This window comes from Rutilus rutilus (genome assembly GCF_951802725.1).
Source record: "Rutilus rutilus genome assembly, chromosome: 1".
Lineage (NCBI taxonomy): Eukaryota > Metazoa > Chordata > Actinopteri > Cypriniformes > Leuciscidae > Rutilus > Rutilus rutilus.
Window position 1 is genome coordinate 58321889 of NC_140209.1, and position 23974 is coordinate 58345862.

The following is a 23974-nucleotide window of genomic DNA, read 5'->3' on the forward strand; positions in this document are numbered from 1 at the left end:
AATAAAAAAATTAAATAATGATGTGCACGGGTAAATCATTAATGAACAATCCAATATTGCATATAAGAATAAGAATTGTCCGTTTTTATTTCAAAGTGATATTTATATTGGCACTTTTTGGGGGACTTTTATTTTGAAGTGTGAATTTACGGGGATTTTATTTTGAAAATGGATTTTCACAGGCGTTGTTTACACGTTTGATACGCAATCAGTATGCTATCTGAGTGAGATATATACATTTAATCATAATTAAGCTAATCGTTCAAGCGTTTGGAACGTCACGACGTACATCAGTTCTTTTGGAACGTAATGACATGTAACACATTCTAGCTGGATGATTATTAAATGCTAAAGGAAGACATGTTAGCTAATGAGAGTAATGGTGCTGCTATCACATAGCCTTGTCAGCTCTCAACACGAGTATAAACAAATGAACTGCACTGAACTTCACTGTCTCTACGGTATTCATTCATAAGGTAAGCATTTGCTAATAATACTGAGATCACAAGTGGTTTTAACTCATCATACACCAATAAAAACACGCCATGGCTCAAAGCTACCGCAGAGACCCACATCATGACTCCGTTTATAAACGATCTAGAGATCCCAGCAGTGATTTCAACAGCGATAAACGACACCGAGCATCCGACGAAGCCCAGCACAGACCAGCCGAGACTCTGAGCGCTCAAAGACAACTGTATGAGAGAAACTTCCCTCTTTACAAGCAGCCAGTGGAGGTGGGCTTCTTCTCGCTGGACTCTCACAGGAACTTCTTCAATGATCAAAGGCAGCTGAGATATTATGTTGAGCCCAGACAAAGTCCGGATTTTAATTTAAGAGACGGATACACCAACCGCTTCGTGAAAAGAGATGATGGCGTGAAAGAGAAGCTTGATCACATGCTGAAGTGGATTCTGGCCAACAGAGACAAGATCAAAACCAGAGACCAAACCTCATCCTCCAGCAGGTAAGATAGGCTACGTATTCTGTACACTATACATATTTTCTTTTTAAGGTTTTAAGAATAACGGAAAATTAAATACAGGCCCACATGAGCTCCGATGTCTAATAATACAAATAAATATATCACGAATTATTAGAGGGTTATTCACCTAAAAATAAAAATTCTTCCATCATTTATTCCCCCTCATGTCGTTCCAAATCCCTAAGACTTTTCGTTCATCTTCGAAGCACAAATTAAGTTATTTTTTTTTAATAACAACTACCCCTTTGATGGTTCAAAAAGTTCATAAAGAGATCGTGACACTGATCCATATGAATTGAGTGATTTAGTCTAAATATTTTGAATAGACACGATCGCTTTATATGATGAACAGATTTAATTAAGGTTTTATTCACATAAATATTGATCAGCGAACATAAACAGAAGCTCAAACGTGCTGTTTGTACATTACGTGAGAATGAACCTCATTGGTTCTTGCTGAAGCTCAAACGTGCTGCGTAACAAGAATGAACCTCATTGGTTCTTGCTGAAGCTCAAACGCGATGCATAACACGAGGATGAACCTCATTGGTTCTTGCTGAAGCTCAAACGTGCTGCGTAACAAGAATGAACCTCATTGGTTCTTGCTGAAGCTCAAACGCGATGCGTAACATGAGGATGAACCTCATTGGTTCTTGCTGAAGCTCAAACGTGCTGCGTAACACGAGAATGAACCTCATTGGTTCTTGCTGAAGCTCAAACGCGATGCATAACACGAGGATGAACCTCATTGGTTCTTGCTGAAGCTCAAACATGCTGCGTAACAAGAATGAACCTCATTGGTTCTTGCTGAAGCTCAAACGCGATGCATAACACGAGGATGAACCTCATTGGTTCTTGCTGAAGCTCAAACGTGCTGCGTAACAAGAATGAACCTCATTGGTTCTTGCTGAAGCTCAAACGTGATGCGTAACACGAGAATGAACCTCATTGGTTCTTGCTGAAGCTCAAACGCGATGCATAACACGAGGATGAACCTCATTGGTTCTTGCTGAAGCTCAAACGTGCTGCGTAACAAGAATGAACCTCATTGGTTCTTGCTGAAGCTCAAACGCGATGCGTAACATGAGGATGAACCTCATTGGTTCTTGCTGAAGCTCAAACGTGCTGCGTAACACGAGAATGAACCTCATTGGTTCTTGCTGAAGCTCAAACGCGATGCATAACACGAGGATGAACCTCATTGGTTCTTGCTGAAGCTCAAACGTGCTGCGTAACAAGAATGAACCTCATTGGTTCTTGCTGAAGCTCAAACGCGATGCATAACACGAGGATGAACCTCATTGGTTCTTGCTGAAGCTCAAACGTGCTGCGTAACAAGAATGAACCTCATTGGTTCTTGCTGAAGCTCAAACGTGATGCATAACACGAGGATGAACCTCATTGGTTCTTGCTGAAGCTCAAACGCGATGCATAACACGAGGATGAACCTCATTGGTTCTTGTTGAAGCTCAAACGTGCTGCGTAACACGAGAACGAAAGTCTTATGGGTTTGGAAAGATATGACATTATATATATCATTATCATTATGTTTTTGGGGGGGCCGCATCACATGCCATTTTACAACCTAAACTAACACTGATCATTTTAATAACTTACTGACCTTGACTCATAAGGGTCTGTAGTAATCTTCTCTATGATATAATTTCCTGTTGTGCGTTTACTTTTTTATGTATTTTTGAATAGATAAAATGAGCATACCATTGACCCCGTTTGCTTGCGCTACGCAGCAGTGTTATAATACATAACTAAAACAAAACAAAAATGAATTACTTGAAATAAAATAAACATTAATATGAAATGAAAACATTAAAATCTAAATATTAATAGAAACTAACACTGCTGCACAGATGTCTTGTTACCGTCGTTGAGTTATCGAGCGTGTTTGCAGTGCTCTAGGTGTGGACTTTGTGACATGGAGAGGACACCTAACCAAGGTCCTGACCACCCCGTACGAGACTCAGGAGGGATGGATGCTGGCCGTCTCCAAGTTCAGAGGCACCATCTACATCAGTGAGGTGGAAACGGAGGCTGCCAGAGCGAATCGAGTGACCCGCTCGGAGCGGCAGGAGGAGATGATGTACTGGGGCTACAAGTTTGAGCAGTACGCCTGTGCAGGTTTGAGCCCGTCCAGTGTTATCAGACTGCTGATGGTGAAGGATCTCGCCGCTGATCGACCACTGTGCTGTCTTTTAAGATGACGTGAATGGCACTCCAGACCCGGGGGGCGTCGTGAACACCAACGAGGCGTTCTGTACGGTGGTTCAGACCCGTTTGGCCGACCACAAGCTGCTCTTCTCCGGGGAGGTGGACTGCCGTGTCAGAGACGATGCTGTTCCGGCTCCGGGGTGTTATGTGGAGCTCAAGACCTCCGCCGAGATCTGCACCCCGAAACAACGAAGTAACTTCCACAGGTGTGTTTTTCATTTGCTTTGTTCTGAAATGGGGATTAAAATTGTTACAATGTTGCAATTTCTTCTTGATTCAGTTTCACGAGGCAACATTTCTAAATGGGCAGATACATTTGTTAAAGTCCACCTGTAGTCAATCCTTTTATCGCTTGAAGCTCATCTTTGTTCACCAATATTATATATTTAAAAAAAATTTGAATGTAACTCGACACCCTCGCCTCATTTAGTATACGCGGTTCTATGAATATGCAAATGAGCCCCGCCTCCACTCACTCACACCAGCTCAGAGATCCACTGGTTGACGATCACACGTTGATCTGATTGGTTACAAGGTAGTTTGTGACGTCAGAAACACCAGCGATTTCAAACCGTGTTTTTGAGACTGTCTTTGGTTCACTGCAGTTTTAAAGAGAAAATACTCAGCAATGGTGTCGACTTATGAATTTACACATGGTTTGTCTTAAAGCATATTAAAAACACCACATAGACATATAGGCTAAACAACATTAAAAACTAGATTTTCACCACAGGGGGACTTTAAAGCTTTAGTTCACCAAAAAATTTTTATGCAGTCACCCTCATGTCGTTCCAAACCCGTAAGACTTTCGTTCATCTTCGGAACTCAAATGAAGATCTTAAATCTGAGAGATTTCTGTCCCTCCATTGACAGTCAACGCAACTACCACTATCAAGCCCCAGAAAGCTAGTAAAGTCATCATTAAAGTAAATCCATGTGACTCTAGTGGTTTAACCTCAACTTTATGAAGCGACGTGAGTGCTTTGTTTGTGTAAAACATAACTTACCACTTTATTCACAAAATATTAATCTCCAACACGTCAATGTGATTTTGTCCGTTCAGACCAATGTGAAAAGACAGCAGATAGGTTAAAGTATAATGCAAACACACTCTCAAAATGCCCTATAACTATAACGATAACCATAAAGATATAGACCTTATACGGCAGAGAAACAAGCGCGCAGCCATCTTTATAATCTTGTGTTTGTATGTCCGTTTTTGCGGTAGCTCTGTATATATGTAGAGTTTATGAAAGTTATCATTGAAGCGGATGTCATAACAAACGTCAGCAGCTTTCAGCGCTGAAAAGGGGCGGGGCTAGATATGGTCTAACTTTGTTCATACATAAAAGAATATTAGTAGTCCACACCAAAATTAATAACGATAACAGCACAGAGTTACAATATCGTTGACTTGATATTGCACTTTCAGAACGATTCTAGCTAATGAACGATAAAAACTGACAGCCAATCAGAATCAAACCTGCTTTAAAGGGCTCGAGCATTATAGTTATCTTTATAGTCATCGTTCTTGGTGTGAAGATAACAACTATAAAGTTTTAATCATTATAATTCTACGAGAATATGGAGGTCCACACCAACTACAACGATAACGACACAAAGGAACCCCGATGTAGTTGGAATTAATTTCAGATTTTTTAATTATTTTTTTTACGGCTAATGAATGATAAAAACATTGACAGCCAATCAAAATTTACTGGATCATATAAAGCGGCAGACTACGAAACATCAGTGCTTATTTAATATCAAACCAAATGTTCTCATCCGCTGTTGTGAGAACGCCAATATAGTTATAGTTATCGTTCTTAGTGTGAATGGGCCTTAACAGTAGGTGGCGCTTAAAAAGCAGTAAAAAAATCGTCTGTTCGTGAGCAACACCAAGTCATAGTTTTATGTAACAGCGCAAATCTTATCTGTTGGCCAGTTTTGTTCGCAGTTTGATCGATGCAATCAGAACACCTCTACATAAAAAAAAAAAAAAACCTTGACACTATGCAAATGTTTGTGTTCGTTTAAACCGATGCATTAGCAGCCATTCGTCCAAATTCAACTGTTTATCGCACCAAATCTTTGCACTGAACATGTAAATTGGTGTGAGTACGGACATTAATGGTAAATCAGCGCTTTCCTCATGTCATTCAAACACAAATTTCTTCACATTTCAATGAATATTAAAGCTGCAAGCAGCATTTATCGGGGTTCAAGCAGTTAAAGGAGAACTCCGGTCAATTTTAACATTGAGCTCATTTTTTTGTACATTTGGAGTGCTGTCAGTACAGAGAACAACGACAAAAATCGGTGTTGCCTACACCGTGTTATCCTCGTTTTAAAATTTGCACCCTGTTGACTTCAATGGGGCAAGTTTTAAACCTGCTTTTAGCCTCTTAACATCCTTGATGTGTCATTACAAGTGCACAGGTCATGTGAGTGATTCCTTCTGAGTGAACGCGGGTGAATCTGACTGCAGTAGATGTGAAAGATATGAATAAAAATGATGTTTATTCAGCCAGCGCACATACCTGTATTTACATCCTGTTTTCGGTCAAAGTCCACAGTAATCGATTGTCGAGTTCACGCGCATAGGTTTAGTACCTACCTATGATCACGCACCTGAACTCGACAATCGACTACTGTGGACTTCGACCGAAAACAGGATGTAAATACAGGTATGTGCGCTGGCTGAATAAACGTCATTTTTTATATATTTCTTTCACATCTACTGCAGTCAGATTGACCCGCGTTCACTCCGAAGGAATCACTCACATGACTGGGCACTTGTAATGACACATCAAGGATGTTAAGAGGCTAAAAGCAGGTTTAAAACTTGCCCCATTGAAGTCAACAGGGTGCAAATTTTAAAAAGAGGATAACACGTTGTAGGCAACACCGATTTTTGTCGTTGTTCTCTGTACTGACAGCACTCCAAATGTACAAAAAAAATGAGCTCAATGTTAAAATTGACCGGAGTTCTCCTTTAAGCACAAAAGCATCAAAAGTTATTAAGTTTTATTTAGCTAGCATGTAATCACTGACATCATAGATGGAAAAGACCATTTACAGCCAATTCAGACAATTTACCATAGGAAATATATAGTTTTCAAACCTTTTTCACAGTTATAGCGCCACCTATGGTCCGATCTCCATGAAATTTTGCATGGTTATTAAGGATGATATGTCACATCTGCTCACTCATTTTTCTGAAGTTCTGAGTTTTCATATAGGATTTATATATGAATATATATTAGCCACCCAAATGCAAAAGTTTTGAAATTATTGATCGAGAGAGTCCAGAGAATTGTCCTAGACTGGTTTGGTTCCAATCGGGCTAAAAACCAGGGACTAGTTCGCAAAAGTAGGTTTTGGACAAAATTCGACATAGCAGAAAATTTGTTCCTGCCTAAATCGAAATTGGAGATAGCCATTTTGTCCGCCTCGAGCCAGGGATCACAGTGGTGTAAGACACTTGAGTAGTTTCCACCTCACTCTAGGACAAACGGTCTAAGAGTTATGAGCGATTTTGTACCTTTGGTTGCTGTAGCGCCACCTATGGGCCAATCGGGGTCATACTCTGATTCTCCCCAAATTGAGGCCTACCATCTGGCCAGGTTTCAAGTCTCTAGGCCTTACGGTTTGGCCTGCACGATGCGTTTTACAAATCCTTACAATTACAATAGGGTTTCAGCATTTCATGCTTGAACCCCTAATTAACACTGTTCTTTGCTGTGGTCAAATGCCACTTCAAGTGTTCAGAGAGGGTTTTTCTCAAGGGTTGAAAACATTTATGGGAAATTAATTAAAAAAAAAAGTTCTTAACAGAAACATGTGTGTTCCTCTTCTTAGGTACAAGCTGCTGAAATGGTGGGCGCAGTCATTTCTTCCTGGAGTGCCACAGATAGTCGCTGGGTTTCGAGACCATGATGGGATAGTGGTGTCTATTGAGACCTTCCAAACCTCAAAAATATCACAACTGATCAAGGTTTGCTTAAAATAACCACGTATTAAAAAAAGCTTCAAGTCCTGCTTGGTTTAGTCTGAAATTAGAGCTCGGTTTCAAACTCAGTGTGAAGCCACAGAAATGGATATTTAGGAGTTTGTGGGAACCATTTTTATGTCATGTTTAATAGAATTGAAATATGTAATTGCAGACTTTTCGGTTCCTTAGAAGGAAGCAGATGTTGATTGTAGAACAATAAAGTGAGATGCTTTCATTTCTCCTGATTCTGTAGAACGAGCAAAACTGCTGGAAGCCGACGGTCTGTATGAATTTCTGCAACGATTTCTTGTCCTTCGTCAAATCAGTGGTCAAAGAGGACGACCCAAGGTATTCCTGAAAATCAAGCCCCATCCTACAGTTATTTTTTTTCCTTCCCCAGATTGAGTATTGTACAACAAGTAAAATGGGTTTGACTTTAAAGCTACAATATGTAATTTGTTTCGCCGCTAGGGGTCGCTAACCTCTTACAATAACAAAGGCGTAGATTGATGACGCATAAGCGGAATTATGGAACTTGCCGTCATGCCGAAGGATCTGATAATGTTTATGGATGAGTGAATACATTGATGTGTTTAACATGACTGAGGTATGAAGCGGCGCGAGTGCTAATGAGAGACAGATATCAGCGAGTCCTGCGGATGTAAAGGAATAAGGACATTTCATTCTACCGAACTAACTTACCCGCAAGTGCTGAATAATACTCACACAGGTCAGTTTATTAGACGAATGAAACTTGTGAGGTAACGCAGCGCTGTTTCACTTGGTCTACACTATCACACTAAACTGCATTTGAGTGTGTTGAAAGTTATAATGTTATTCTATGTTAGTTTGTCTATGAGACTAGCAGTCAGCTAGATCAACATTAGAATAACATACTGATCATATTCTAACTTTTCATCATGTTGAGCTATATAACATTGATTAGTTTTATGTACATTTGCGCGTCTCTGTCGAGTCGAAGTTAGTCGCGGACGCTAGCTCTCGGCATCTCGAAAACGCCACGCTGATATTGATCCTCGTTTTAGTTCTCCTTTTGTCCCAAAGTCTGCTCGCCAATGTCCATAATGATTAAACGAAACAACAACAGCGTGAGCGCTAACGCAGTTGTCCACGTCTGTCGCCATGGTTACTATGGCAGAACGAGCGGAAACCAGGGATAACGTGGATATTACATCATTGACAGGCGACGAGCCATAATTTAAAATTGGAATTTCTCCGAAATTAAAAATCTTTGGGAACTTTTGGGATATTGTATGTACACAACTGCAGGACATATCACACTGTGCAAGTGATTTTTGGATATTTTATTACAAAAATCTCACATATTGTAGCTTTAACGACTCGACTGTGACATCATGTGGTGTTTTTCAGACTGGTGTACCTGTTGGAATGGGAGCCACACAGAGATGTGACCTACACCGTCCACAGAGACTCTCCGTTTACTTTCTTACCAGAGTGGTTCGTGAAGGACACGAGGAGCCATCGTTCACCTCACCACTGACACACTGACCTAAGGAGATCAGTCATTTGTACCTATCATACACATACTGTATCGGTGCTGTGCACAACTTGGCATTGCTTGTGTTTTCTGGATTAAGTTTTGAACCTTGAAAAGGACGGTTTTAACCAACATTGACTTGATGTTCATGTTTTTTTTTATATTGGGATTTTATTTTAGCCTTTGTTGTTATGATGACTTCAAAATGTCCTTTAAATATGTACATTTTCTCTGTTAAATGTTCGTCACAATTTTTTTTTAAATAATTTTAATAGTTCTATAAAATGACTCTTTGGGTCCTTATTCAGGAAACACAAGTTCATTCAATTTTGTGACATATTAAGAAAGATTTTTTAAAACAATGAATGCGACCCTATGACTCTAGAAATATCCAACTTTGTATTATTTTGTAGAGATTTTGCGCTTGACATGCTGAAGAAAATTAGATAGTGGCTGCAAATTAAGCATTTGTTCCAAAGACATAATTTGTGACCATAGTTAATTCATTCCCTCATTTTAGTTCAATTGTGGCCATGGTATACTAACAAATTTTAAGTCATATGGGACAAATTCTTAATTTGTGGCCACGATATCTTGTCATGTGCGGGTCTCTGTACTTTTGTAATATTATCTCAGAAAAGTCACTACTGAGAGGTCTTTGTCCAAAGCTTTTATTAGCATTCACTTGAAGTTTGCGATTCATTTAAACATGCCACAAGTACAGTTAAATAACAGGGGTTATACAAATGAAAGTACAAAATATGTGCTATAAATTTTGAAATAAAGAAACGCAAGTACAAAGTCTTAGTTGCAAGTTCATTATGTAAACTCTTTTAGTTTTTAAATATCGTGTTATATAAGGTCCACAAGACGAACCAGTTTCATTGACACAGCAGGTAAGACATCTGTAAACTCTCAAAAATGCATATTTAAGACAAGTATGGTGTGAACAAATTCACATTGACCTCAAGCTCAGGGTTACGCTGAGCTATGCCTTTCATGAAGGTTACATTGTGCTAAATATCTTTAAGTTAGAGATACATGATTCTGGATAGCTACAATTTTAACAAAAAAAAAACGAATTTACTAGAGGTTCTGACACAATTTGAATCGGTTTGAGTGAATAATTCAACGACTCACTCATAGACTGAATCTGCGTTTTGAATGATTATAACAGTCATTTGCCTCCATCTACTGGTGTAACAATATAATCAATACAGTCTTTTAAGTGCAAAGTTACTTTCAAAAGCTGATTTGCTCTGTTTTGATCGCTATCGTAGACATCAGTGTTGATATCCGAACTATAAACTTTTATCCCAGTTCTTCTGTGATAACTGAATATTTGTAACATAGAAATAATGATACTGTTTGTGATGCCGTTTCACACCTGTACATGACAACTGCTCTCTCTGGCTCAGCGGCAGCGCCAACACAGATCTGAACGTTCGCTGTGATTGCACTTATCAAAGGTTTAATAGACATATCCAAATCGTTTTCATTTAGGAATAAGATTGCGATCTTTTAACGATTAATTGTGCAGCTCTATTTTAAGAGTTCTTAAAGGGATGGTTCATCGGAGTAATTTCAACCTAGGGTCCTTTGCAGCATGACCTCGAGCCAAACACACACCCCCCCCAGAAGCCTTTTTTCCCCTTGGTCGAACATTATTAAAGTTAGAGCTTATTAATAGATATCAGCCGGATGGCTTAGTGCAGGCGCTAATGGATCCAAGGCTGTATCTTGTAAATTACCCCACTAATAATGCCCAGAATGGTACCAAACTTCTACAATAGTACAAATAGGTTCTGTACTCATAAAACGAGGCATTGGAAAGTTTGTAAGTACATCAGGAGTTTATTTAAATAACACTTGCCTGATGGCTAATGCTACCGCTAACCCGGACGTCGACGTCACTTCCGTGATTAGGGAAAAGCCCGTAAAAGTCCTGGCAGAAAGCGATGCATAAGGATGTTGTGTAACGACACCCAGTTCCAGGAGTGCACTCATATTTTGTTGGTAGTACAAGTTTGCAACACTTTCGTCGTTACACTACATCCTTATGCATCCTTTCTGGACCTATTTGTACTACTGTAGAAGTTTGGTACCATTCCGGGGCATTATTAGTTATCTTATTAAATATAACTGATGCACTCAAAATCCAATAAAGATCTTTCAGAAAGTTTTGAATAGAATAATGCCATGAAATCAGCTAACCCAATCCCAAAAAAAGACAAACATCCTCTACATTAATGATTCTCAACCGGTTTTGCTCCAGGACCCAGATTTCACATCGGACATCATCAAGTGGTGCCCAAATTGTGCATTGTACAAAAGTAAACAAAAACAGGCTTTGTGAATATTTCAGAATCGGTAACATTGATTTTGGCGGATCAGAGGACACTTAAAAGCTCCTTTATCCTTCCATTTCACTGATGTTGAAACTAATTTGATTCCAAAGACGATTGCCTGGTTTGTCACGTCACATAGCAGCACATCACTTATAAGACTCTACTGCATTTATTAAAGCACTATACCATTTGTGCCAAAGGTATTATTAATAGATCTCAGTTCGCATGGCAGATGTCTCAAATGTTCATACACTCTCCAGTTACCCACTCTTGTCTACTGTTAGACAGATTGCACTCAAAATTGAAAACTCTGTCATCATTTACTCACCCTCATGCACTTATTAACTCCTACTCTTATTGTGAAACTCTTTTTATACTAAAACCACTCCCTAAAAGATACATTCGAGGTCTTCTGAACTCATAAAACAGTTTTGTATATTGCTGTCCGCCATAGCTCTCAAATTGTATTCACGCCTACACATTTAAACTGGCCTCCCCGACAGCGACACAGTGTCGGCCCAGATCCGGCCCACATCCGGCCCACATCTGGGCTGTGTGGAATCCATACGTACCCGATCTGGGCCGACACTGTGTCGCTGTCGGGGCTGATGTCAATCCATAACTGAGAAGTGCAGTGGAGGGGAAGAACACTGATGTATATTTCAGGCTCTTCCATACACCGGGGACATTTATTTTCGTTACAGAGCTCGTCAGGTTGATGTCGGCTTTTTCTATAAAAGCTTGGACGTTCTGAGAAACATCTTTCATGTTACGCAAAAGAGAAAAATCACATGGGTTTGGAACAACGTTACTTTTATACTACTAGTTTTAGTCATTTTATTATGTGCTTTTGTCTTTTTTTATTTGTATTTAGTTTTATTTTTAAGTTTTAATTTAATTTTAGCACTTAATGTTAGCGTTAATTGCCTTTTTAAGTTTTTCATCAGATTTTTAGATTTTATTTCAGCCTCATTTCAATCAACAAAACAACTTAATTTTCACAGACTGCGATGATGCATATTCAGCTATCAACATCCAGTAAAGATTTTTCATATTTTCAATTTTTAAAAGTCCCCCTGTATTCAATAATTGTATCCCTTAAAACTCATCTTTGATCACCAAAATTACATATTGAATTTTTTTTTCCTTGGAAAAAAAATTATTCACGCCTTAAAATAGCTTGAATGTAACTCTACAGCCTTGCCTCATTTAGTATACGCGGTTCTATGAATATGCAAATTAGTTTTAGTTTAAGGTATTAGTTATAATACATAATAGTTATAATACATATAATACATCATTAGTTATAATATCTTAATACAACAGCAAATTCGACATCTTACTCTTTTCTGAACTTAATATCTCAGTATTGTTTCCCTCTTTTGGAGAGTTGTAGGCAAGCTTTAATAGGCAAATGTGAATAAAAATTTATATTTGCTGTCGAAAATGTTAGTTTTAGTACTGGTTTGGAATGACATCAGAGTGAGTAAATGACAGGATTTTAATTTTGCTCTTAACCATCAACGCTCATAAGCGAACGTCATGATTTGCTTTGGGTTAAGATGTTATAAAAGACTTTTCTGTGGCACATGAAGTTTCACATCAGTAAATCTCTAATTATCTCTTAAGATTCTGATCAAATAAACTTGATCATGTAAACTTTTTTTTTTTTTAAGTAATATGTTTAAAACTAAAGCCTTTTTTCTTGCTTTGACCTGACCTGTGTTAAGGACTGAACCTTACCCAGATGAGCCCATGTTAGTGGAGCAGTGACTGATGGGATACGTGGGGCTCGTCCTGAGGGTGTGTTAGAGAGGTAGTCGTGAACGAAGGCTCCAGTGTGTCAGTGCTTGAGTTTCCTCTGAAGGCCCATGAGTTTGAAGGTGGCAGCGGTGATCTTCTCGTACACCACGAACATGAGGGCCGCCGTCAGCACCGTCTGCAGCAGCTTCGCCTCCAGACCTTTGTACAAACCCAGCAGCCCGTGTCTCCTGTGAACAGAGGACGGAGGACTCTTGAGAGACGTCAAACTAGCACACATCAAAATAAAAAAACACTATTCTGCTCCTTAAACCAGTCATTATGATGATTTTATTATGGCTGGTGACCAATAAATGGATTTTTTTTTAATGCTAAGCATTATACATCATTATATTAAAATACCATAAATTAAGCAATTGAATGAGATTTTCGTTTTGAGCTCTGCTAAAATATGTTTTTAAAGATTAATTGAGTGCTGGATGATGACAAAAGAAATGTAAGAGTTAAAAACAGGCAGGATTGAGCAAACATATCAGCATATACATATTACATATTAGTCATTGAAAAAAATCAATAATACTGGTTGATAACAGTTAATATTAAAGTTATTATTAATAGTCTGAATTTGAATGATTTCATTTAAATTGTCTCTTTATAATATGTCTATATAGTTTTCATTCATTTTAGATTTAATGTATTTTTTATGTTTTTGAAAGAGTCTCTTCTGCTCATTTATTTGATCAAAAATACAAAAAAACAGCAATATTGTGAAATGGTATTTTAAATATAAAATAACTTTTCTATTTTTATATATGTTAAAATGGCTATGTTTACATGCACAACTTTAGTTTCAGTCGGACTGAATTCATCCCGATTGATGAATCTGAACAAGTGTTTACATGAACGCTACACAAGTAATCGGGTTGATGTTTATATGTCACAAGCTTCAAATCAGGTAATATTTTTTGACATGCACACACTGCACGAATATAAAGAGTTTCCCGCTGTTTGCACATAATAACTATTCTCCTATATTGGTTCTTTATTTGTTTTAAACAGCAGACTTAATATTTATGCATTTCTGGTCATAATTTGATTTTGGAGACAATGAGTATGAACCGTTGTGCCGTGCTGCTTATATTTATTACGCAGTACAAATGACACTCCAAATGTCATAAAAATGTCATAATATTTCACAATATTACTGTTTTTTTGTGTGTGTTTTTTTATTAAATAAATGCAGACTTGGTGAGCAAAAGAGACTTCTTTAAAAACATAAAAAATCGCACCGATCCCAAACTTTTGACTGGTAGCGTACATATTTAATATGTATATTGAAAAAAAAAAAAGTTTATTAATAGTCTAAAATATTTTTTTTATTTTTTTTTACATTTAATGGTTTCATTTAAATTGTCTTCTTTTAATATGTCTATATAGATTTCATTCATTTTAATTTCAATTAGGTTTAACTAAATGAAAAATGATTCCTTGGCAACTAGATGATATAAAACATATATATACATATAATATATAATATACATATAATATAATATATATATTATATTTAGTTAACTTTTATTTTATTTGAAGTACCAGAAATGCTTTAGTTTCAGTTAACTATAATAACCCTGAAACTGAGCATTAAACTACAGTTGACTTACTTGATCCGGTCCATGAGCAGAGACACCACGTTCCTCAGGCTGCCCACTAGACCCCCTTTACCGTCTGATTTATACTGGCCAAACTGCAGAGGAAGCAACGGCACATATTACACACAGTGACTGCTTTAAAAACGAGTAATACTGTGTCTACCAGCATCAAGTGCCCCTATCATGCTATTTCAATAGTCCCTAAAGTTGTTTTGGAGTCTCCTGCGATAGGTTTACATGCATTCAAGCTCGAAAACCACTAAAGCCAATGAAGACCATAGACTGGCATTATGCAAATCTCTTACAAACCTGCATAGGTTCAGCGGGAAGAGAGACCAGAATCACTGACGACTCGTTTCAGAATCGCTTCCTTCTTTTGGAAGACAATAACCTTGCAGACCTTTTCCGTTCACAAACGGCAATATTACACACTGCATGAAAGGTAATATCTGAAAAAGCACAATAGGAGCACTTTAATGCAGTCGTACTGATGATGTTACCCTCAGAATGGCCTGAACCGTTTGCAGAGGATACGTTGCGGACGTTGCAACAGCTTTGGCGACGGCACCGATGAGGAAGATCTCAAGGGATGAGATCTGCCCAGAAACATGAAACATTGGGAGTTATCTCACAAACTGATGAATGAAGGATGGCATTTTCCCGTCCCTCACCTTCCGGCCTCCACGTCCCGCTCTTCGTTTCATGGCCTCGTAGAACATGAACTGCACAGCCGGGTTGAACACCAGCACAAGAGACGGCAGCGTCCCGTTCCACAGCGCTCCCACTCCCTCGCTGGATATTATCTGGGAGAAGGCGTCTGTGAGGGGAGGGCAACAAAATCATCCCATTTATTGGTGACATTGCAGACCTATTTTTATTATTACTGATATTATTGCTTTACACCACTGCGTTTTTGAATTCTTGACTCTAATTGGATGACACACATCTCAAAATTGACAATTAATAGTTACATTATTTGATTTTTTTGTAAATATTTTTTGTTCACCCCATTCTTGCAAACATTCTGTCCTCCTTACTGTCTTTCGTAAATACTTTATAAAATCTTTTTTTTTTTTTTTTTTTTTTTTTTTTTTTAGTTTACGTTTTAATGGTTAAATTGAATGTTAGTAATCAAAAATCATATCTAATTAATTGAAATCATTAAACTTGTACCATTTAACAACAATTCATTAAATGTTTTAGCAAAAATGAAATTTTATGCCACTATTAAATAAGTACAATTTTTCCCAACTTCCATTTAATTTGTCCCAAATTATCTAATCAATTGAATTCGTTAAAACTTTAAATACATTTTTTTTGTACATTTTTATAAGGCCCTTTGAAATGTCTGTTCTGGATGTAAAATTTTTATGAATATTTTAAATTGTAATCAAATAAAAATGTAACGATTGTTTGACACAAAGTGCTGCACAACAGAGATTTACTGTAAATAAAAATGTTCCATGTTTTAAAATGAAAACATGGGAGAAAATTGTGTGATATTCCATAAAATAAATTGTATTAATGTTATTATTATTAGTTTGAGAAGTACATTTTACTGTACACTACTAATATATTTTTGTCACAATTTCTTCAATTTCAAGTGAACTTTTATTTTGAAGGGTTGTCGTGAAGACGACAGCAGCTCTGCAGACGAAGGTCATGTGTTCGTGACCATTATATTAATTGCACAGCCCTTCCTTTGATTTATTCATCTAAAATTGGCAAATTCTGTAACATTTCACACTGCAGAAATCATAGAGAAAATAAGTGCAGCATGACTATCACAAAAGATGATCAGATCAAGCTTTATATTTGGGAGGAAGATGCATGAAACTAAGAAATGTGCTTTACTGAACATTGGTTTGGAGTTTAAACCTCATCGGATAAATAAGTGTGTGAGCGGTTCTGACCAAATATGCCCTTATAGTGGGTCTGATGGAGCTCTTCGTTCCTGAACTTTGCCCCCTGAAGCTTCAGTCGTGTGTTCACCACCCACATGGGAGTCGTCAGGAGCACATTAACAGCGCCTAAATCACGACATTAAACAACAGGAAGAAGAAAACAGTGGACGTTATCACATCAATGACTGATTACGTGTTAATTGCTTACAGGTAAATTCATATTTACAATGTCAAAATAACATTGAAAAGTAACGACATAGAAACAACCTAGACAAAACCAAAAACTAATTGCGATATGTCTGATAAAAATTACAAATGTGATTTAAACATTTTTATTTTTTTATATTATTATATATCAATATGGCAATATAATAATAATAGATAATTATTATTATATAAAATGTATTAAATAAAATCAAAATAAATATTACTATTGTACATATTCATTGTAAAATAAAAGTATTTAAGAAAAATAATGTAATAATTTTATTTTACATTACAACCAGTGTTATTTAACTTTTATTTTATTATAGTTTTTATGAACATTTTAAATAGCTTTTATTGTTATATTTTTAGTTTTCATGTGAATTTTAGTTTCATTTTCAAATATTGAAATAGTTTCAAATATTGCTATTTAGGTTTAATTTATTTTTATTTCAGTTTTAGTTTCTATTTATTTCTAGATTGTACATTTAGTGCTTCAGCTTAAACTTAGTTTATTGCCAAGGCAACATTTCTAATTTTCGTTTAACGTTTTTTCAACTAATATTTATATTTTAAATCATTTCGGCTTTATTTCATTTAACAGAAATGTTTTAGTTAACGATAACAACAGTGATTACAACTGGAAAATTATACTACTAATATTTATGTCTTTAATCATTTTCCAGCAGTAAACCATCAAACCTTTATTTTGACAGATAACCGCAGGGAGACTTTTACTCTGAAATGTATTTATTTAATTAAATGCCAGCCTTTGCTATCTCTGATAATCACGCAGAACACCCCAGTAATAGCAAAAGAAACATGGTGGTGAGAGAGAAACACTGTGAAACTGAGATAAAGAGATCGACTGTGGAGAGGGTTCAGCACATTTTCAGTACCTGATATGAAGCCCATGAGCAAATCCGTGGCAGGCTTGGGCCGGTCCGAGACCATCACTCTCTTCAGGGTGTTGAATGTGTAGAAGTAGACGAAGTTAGAGCAGCACAGGCTAGAAATGACCGGAAACCAGCCTCGATACAGAGACAGTCTGCAACACGATGAAATGACATCTTGAAATAAGCAGCCTGGCATATCCAACTGACCACATCAAATGGACTTTTGTTTTGCTTTTTCCCAAACCTTATTCCAAGGACGTTCATATGTGGTTTAACGGTGCAGTGAGCGATTTATGAGGAACAGCCCAAATAAACACACCCCTCCCTTCATTGCTCCGCCCCCAAAACAGCATGAACACACAATGCAGGAGTGGATGTGTCTAGCTAAAACTAAGTAAAACAATGCTTCACGGAAAGCAAAGCGAAGATGGCGAACGAACAGCAAGGAAGCACAAAAAATGTAATTCCGGCACCCGACAATTATTAATTATTTTAATAAATAATTACAAATTTGAATTAAATTAAAATTAAAAATTAAAATACTGTACACGAGTTTATTCAAGCAAGAGTTGGCAGTTAGCCGCCACCAGAATGACACTCAAAACTGTCCTGTTACTAGAGCTCACATTACAACAACAGCATATCTTGGTTCTGTAAAACACAGCAAAACCAACGTTACTCACGTATGGAGCAGAAACAACACAACACCGGCGTCTGTTTTCAGGCCTTCCCGCTTGGGTCTCTCCAGCGTTGGAAAGCTTTTCTAATATTAATGCGGGTCCTAAAGCTCTCTCTCCTCCCCATCATGAGTGGACACGCCCCCTACTGCTGATTGGCTCAGTCTCTCTCTCCTACCCATCATGAGTGGACACGCCCCCTACTGCTGATTGGCACTCTCTCTCTCTCTTAACCATCATGAGTGGATACGCCCCTTACTGCTGATTGGCTCACTCTCTCTCTCCTCCCCATTATGAGTGGACACGCCCCCTACTGCTGATTGGCTCACGCTCTCTCTCCTACCCATCATGAGTGGATACACCCCCTGCTGCTGATTGGCTCACTCTCTCTCTCCTACCCATCATGAGTGGACACACCCACTACTGCTGATTGGCTCACTCTCTCCTTCCCATCATGAGAGGATACGCCCCCTACTGCTGATTGGCTCACGCTCTCCTCCCCATCACGAGTGGATACGCCCCCTACTGCTGGTTGGCTCTCTCTCTCCTCCCCATTATGAGTGGACACGCCCCCTACTGCTGATTGGCTCACGCTCTCTCTCCTACCCATCATGAGTGGACACGCCCACTACTGCTGATTGGCTCACTCTCTCCTCCCCATCATGAGTGGGCATGCCCCCTACTGCTGATTGGCTCACTCTCTCTCTCCTAACCATCATGAGTAGACACACCCACTACTGCTGATTGGCTCACTCTCTCCTCCCCATCATGCGTGGACACACCCCCTACTGCTGATTGGCTCACTCTCTCTCTCCTCCCCCATCTTGAGTGGATACGCCCCCCGCTGCTGATTGGCTCGCTCACTCTCTCTCTCCAGCGTTTCTCAGAAATCACTTGCTGCACCTTTAAAAGGGTGTATGTAACAAATTGTGCAGCAGTGTCTACAAATGTTCACAAGTTCCTTCATTCTCACTCACACCCTCTCTTTAACAATATACAATGAGGGGCATTTGCAATTTAATGAATAAAGTGAATAAGTGACTGAGTCAGTGGTTTTGATCACAGCATATGTTTTAAATGTTCTCTCTCAGCACTGTGTCAAGAGGTCATGATCCGTCGCGAACACTGAACACACAGTAACTCACATGCCTTCCTCCTTCGCGATCTCAGCCAGGATAATGGGGGTGGACTGGGACTTCCGGTTCTCATCCACTGAAACCAACGACAAATGTCAAATATTTGATCATTCTTCATGCCTTTTCATTATTGAGAGGGTGTGACATGTGCAACATTTATACTTAAAAATGTAAAAATAAATTGACAAAATATACAAAATATTTGCATGTGTTCATATTTGAGACATCAGGCTTTTACGGCTCATTTAGTATGATATATGAGAATAAAGTGCTCATACTGGAGGAGGGACATTTTTTATTTTGGCTTATACAGTCAAAAAGTAAGATGAAATTCTGATGCTTGTAAATCAGTGACATCTTTATAACAGTATAGTGACTGCTTGCATTTATATATATATATATATCAGTTGTCACTATATCTCTCAGTCTTAGTAAGGTGATATTTAATGCTTAGTTTTATGATCAAAGCTCTGTAGTTTTAAAACATGAAACATAATACAATGATGATTGAGTGATGGACAAATAAACCTTCCTCAAAAGCCTGATGGATCATATTTTAACATGTTTTTTTCTACAAAATGATGTATGAATAATCAAGTAAAGCTATGTTTCTTCAGTTACAGTGAGTGTTCATCTTGAAATATTATTAACAACATAAAAGTTATTCTTGCGTTTACTTCAGTAGTAAAAATCAGTAAAGATTCCACAGCCGAAAGACGTGTAAACCATGAGCTGAAGGTGGATGTTTATTCAATTACACTAAAAGTTTTTTTACTTTTTATTAGACGACAGAAGGCTTGTGGTAGATTGTGCAAACAAGTTTGTATTATGATGATAATTTATAGCCTTAGAATTTTGCATATCAAATATGAAACAGTTGGATTTCAAGAGATCCATTTATAGATACTATACACACATTTCTAGCTTAATACACAGTTTAAAGCACAGAATAACTAGGAAGTTTTTATTCACTAAAACAATTTCCATGACATTGTTTTAAATTTCATAATGTCCATGATTATTTTAGATTGTACAACTACTTTACTCCATTTATATATAAAACAAAGAAAATCCCCGTTCCACAAATTATTAAACTACATCGTAAATCTATATCAAATACCATTTTTTCACAGCGAAACATTGAGTAAATGATGCATGAGAAGAACAACTGACCCTGAAGTCTGATCCTGGCTGTGTCCAGAGGGAAAAACACTGTCATTGCTGTCACACTGCCCTGCAAGGCAATAAAACACAGTTTAACAAACATCCCACATTCAGGATATTATTACATCACTGGGAAAGACACTAATAAAATATAAGCTACAGTTGTTAGTATGGTGTTTTCTCACCATTGCACCTGCCAGCGCATGCACAAGTGTCTCGTACGACAGCAGGGATACTGATCTGCTGCTGTCTGACATCTCGCTTTTACTCTCTCTTCAGTCCAAAAATCGTGGCTTTATGTAAATTAGCTGACAGTCATATCTAATAACTCCCAGATTAATTCATATTCATTGTCGGGTGCAATCACAGCAGAATCACGTTCGACTTCCGCGTTCGAAACACTCGCTCGCTTCTGTGGCGCGTCCTTCTGGATCCCGCTGCTCTTTAGCGCCCCGAGCGGCGCGGTGATGCACTGCAGTCACAGGCTTGTGGCCCGGAAATCAGAATCCGCCATTCTGGACAATAATCACACCTCAATATTACGGTATTATTATTTAGGACTATTATTATTTTAGAAATTATTGAGACCACAGCTGATGTTTTTGGTCTCTTATTCTCATTAACTATGTATATCTTTGTGGAAATCGTGATACACTACCATTCAAAGGTTTAGTTAAACCTTACGCAAAAATAGGTTTAATCAAGTGTGCTATTATTATACTTTTAATCTAAAAATGAGAAAGTATACTTTCAGTCTACTTTTGGTAACACTTTGTTTTAAGTTGACATCAGCCTACATGTTACAAGTAGGCCTAAACTAACCCTACCATAACGCTAATTAACTACTCAGTACTTAGAGTAACAATGTAACTACAGCTTAAAATAAAGTGTAACCCTACTTTTTATGTAGCTACTTCACAGAATATACTAAGTAGAGGCAGTAAGTAACTAGGGCAGTAAGTAGTACTGACAGAAAAGTCTTAAGTATGTTTGGTCTATATTTGTACTCAATCTTTTGATCTTGTAGTTGTGTTTACACATTTGATTGAGTAGCCTTTTAAATACTTTTTTACCCACATAGTTTTATATACTGAGTATGTGAATTTTTGTGTAGTCCACTGGTAGTGTCCATAGGAATTTACTTAAAATCAACTTAAAGTACAGTTAGTTAAAGGTATATTTCAAGTATAAAAATGAATACCTAAATAGGAACATAATAGTATACATAAAGTGCACAAATATATAAACAGTAAACTATAAGTATGATAAGTTCACTTAAAGAAAACTTACAAGGAAGTATGAAACTACTAGTAGTTTACTGAGAGTATACTTGTCACGGGTGGTTTCTGGAAGGCAGACGGAGACGAGGATATAATTCCAAAACGAAGGTTTATTAGTAATTAAACACAGGAGACAAGGGTGGAGCAGGCTGTGCAGGCGGCCAGGGCAGAGCTAATGGTGGGAGGAGCCAAGGAGGAGACAGGAAAGACTTGGAGCAGGAGGAGCAAGTAGGAATCCAGACTGCAGCCAGCCCATGGTGGAGCCGATGGAGGGAGGAGTCATGGTGGAGAAAGGGCTGACGACTCCAGGGGGCCCACTGACGGAGGCGGAGCAGGTGGAAGTGCAGACCGAGAGCCGACGAGCCAAGGCGATGCTGAGGATCCCGAGGGACATTGGCTCTGGCGACCAAGGCGCAGGCGGGGATCCAGAAGGCCGCGGTGGAGCCGGAGCGACAGAGGACCAAGGTGGAGCTGGAGGGAGTGAGGAGCCCAACGGAGCCAGAGGGACGAAGGGACAAGGCGAAGCCAGAGGAGCGTAGTCCCCAGGCGAGGGCAGGCCAACGAACGACCAAGGCGAAGCCAGAGGGACGAGGGAGCCCGGCGGAGCTGGTAGACTGATGGCCATGGTGGAGATGAGGGAGCCAGGGTAGAGTTAATGGACCAACGGGCCGAGGTGGAGTCTTGGTCACGGAGGCGGAGACCGGGGATCCACAGACCATGATAGAGCTGGAGACTGGCAGACCCGCGGCGACCCCACATCACTGATGGTGGAATAAGGGTGAGCTGAGGGGCTGATAGGAAGCAGCGGAGCCGTGGATGAGGCGATTATGATGGGAGGAGGTGGAAGAGGGAGGCTGGCTCGGGCTCTGGGACAGGCTCAGGCTGAGGGACAGATACAGGCTCGGGGACAGATACAGGTCTTGGGGCAGTTCTCAGGTGGTGAGGCGGCGGCCATCTTTGCCGAGGGCTCGACAGGCATGATGTGAAGAAGCTCTATAAGGGTGGTCTCGACGGGACGAGACTCTGGAAGTCTGGACTCTGGATCGGGACGCGGCGCTCACCAAACACCTGCTAGTGGCTTCCCTCCAGTTCAGTCCATCAGTGTTTGGGAGGTCGGTGGCCTGGTGGAAATTGGCCCCGATTCAGAAGAGCAGCTTGAGGGTTTCATCATCGAGGGGGCTAGTGACAGCTCGGCGAAGGAAAAAAATCCTGTGCTCTCTTGAGCAATGGCGACAAATATAGCCCTGTCGTCCATATGGGCTGGTCCAATCTTCTGTCACGGGTGGTTGCAGGAAGGCAGACTGAGAGGAGGATATAATTCCAAAACAAAGGTTTATTGGTAATTAAACACAGGCTGGCAGAACAGGTAGCATCACACACTAAATATAACTGAGATCAGACAAAGACTGACTGAACAGACGGAACTTAAATACAAACACAGATGACACGGATTAACAGAACACAGATGATACAACTGAACTAATAATGACCATAAAACCGTAACCATAAAAACAAAGGAGCGGCGGGAAAAGAACAAAGGAAAACAGGAACAAATCAAAACACAAACTGAAAGTCCAAACAAGCACTGACATGTGACAATACTTTAAAGTGTACTTTCATAAACACAAAAATCTGCTACAAGTACTTGTAAACTATCAGTATACCTCAGTTCACTAAGAGTATAGTTGCAGTACAAACGAAAAACTTAGTTTATTCTAATGGTTTACTGTAACACTTAAAGTACAATTAAAAGTATAGCCTACTTTTATACACTAGAAAGTGGGCCAATTTAGCCCCAAGTAGTATTGAAAAAGCACTGACAAGGATACTTCTAGTACATTGATACTATTAGTAAACTACATGCCCACTTGACCTGCCATGAAATTTGACATAGAGCTCTCTCACAAACAAAAAGGGAAAAAAAGAATAAAAATATGTATAAGACGTATATAATTAAAGCATGCTGTGTTAGTAAATAACTAACTTTAGTTAATAACTAAATAATTTAGTTATTAAAGTTATTAATAACATAACTTTATGAGTGTCATAAATACAATAACAGGGAAAAAAGACAATGACATCTGCTCGACTGAAAGAACAATAGAAATAACTTTCTTGACCTCTAAAATCATGTCATGACATTCTTTCACTATATTGACATTTAAAATGATCAAATGAAAACTATACCAATAAGAGCAAACAGTTGTCCATATTTATATCACTGATGGCGT

General features: G+C 38.6%; 2 protein-coding genes across 3 annotated transcripts; one reads left to right on the plus strand and one right to left on the minus strand.

Annotated features, from left to right (window-relative positions):
• The first annotated feature begins 130 nt into the window (after positions 1-130).
• dxo (decapping exoribonuclease) lies at positions 131-9528 on the plus strand. Of its 2 annotated transcripts, XM_084429163.1 has the most exons (7): positions 131-476; positions 602-967; positions 2895-3121; positions 3201-3417; positions 7073-7208; positions 7459-7553; positions 8598-9528. In XM_084429163.1, exons 2-7 carry the CDS (start codon positions 900-902, stop codon positions 8725-8727), a joined length of 873 nt encoding a protein of 290 aa, XP_084285289.1. In that variant the 5' UTR covers positions 131-476; positions 602-899; the 3' UTR covers positions 8728-9528. The 2 variants fall into 2 exon arrangements, with proteins under 2 accessions (XP_084285289.1, XP_084285288.1); XM_084429162.1 differs by having other exon boundaries at positions 160-967.
• A 3053-nt stretch (positions 9529-12581) lies between these two features.
• On the minus strand, positions 12582-20882 carry slc25a17l (solute carrier family 25 member 17-like). The gene is made up of 9 exons (XM_084429361.1): positions 20649-20882; positions 20473-20533; positions 19309-19375; positions 17490-17638; positions 16396-16512; positions 15154-15299; positions 14983-15078; positions 14495-14577; positions 12582-13063 (listed from the first exon to the last, which is right to left on the minus strand). The coding sequence occupies exons 1-9, from the start codon at positions 20718-20720 to the stop codon at positions 12916-12918; spliced, it is 939 nt and encodes a 312-aa protein (XP_084285487.1). The 5' UTR covers positions 20721-20882; the 3' UTR covers positions 12582-12915.
• Positions 20883-23974: the final 3092 nt, after the last annotated feature.

What these genes read in the sequence shown, in the direction of transcription:
- dxo (XM_084429162.1), top strand. Translation starts at nt 546, where the DNA reads ATGGCTCAAAGCTACCGCAGAGACCCACATCATGACTCCGTTTATAAA. An exon ending in AAATATCACAACTGATCAAG is followed by an intron (nt 7,209 to 7,458) that starts GTTTGCTTAAAA and finishes CTGATTCTGTAG; the next exon opens with AACGAGCAAAACTGCTGGAA. An exon ending in GTCAAAGAGGACGACCCAAG is followed by an intron (nt 7,554 to 8,597) that starts GTATTCCTGAAA and finishes GGTGTTTTTCAG; the next exon opens with ACTGGTGTACCTGTTGGAAT.
- slc25a17l (XM_084429361.1), bottom strand. Translation starts at nt 20,720, where the DNA reads ATGTCAGACAGCAGCAGATCAGTATCCCTGCTGTCGTACGAGACACTT. An exon ending in AGCCAGGATCAGACTTCAGG is followed by an intron (nt 19,376 to 20,472) that starts GTCAGTTGTTCT and finishes CGTTGGTTTCAG; the next exon opens with TGGATGAGAACCGGAAGTCC. An exon ending in CTGCTCATGGACCGGATCAA is followed by an intron (nt 13,064 to 14,494) that starts GTAAGTCAACTG and finishes CTCTGTTCACAG; the next exon opens with GAGACACGGGCTGCTGGGTT.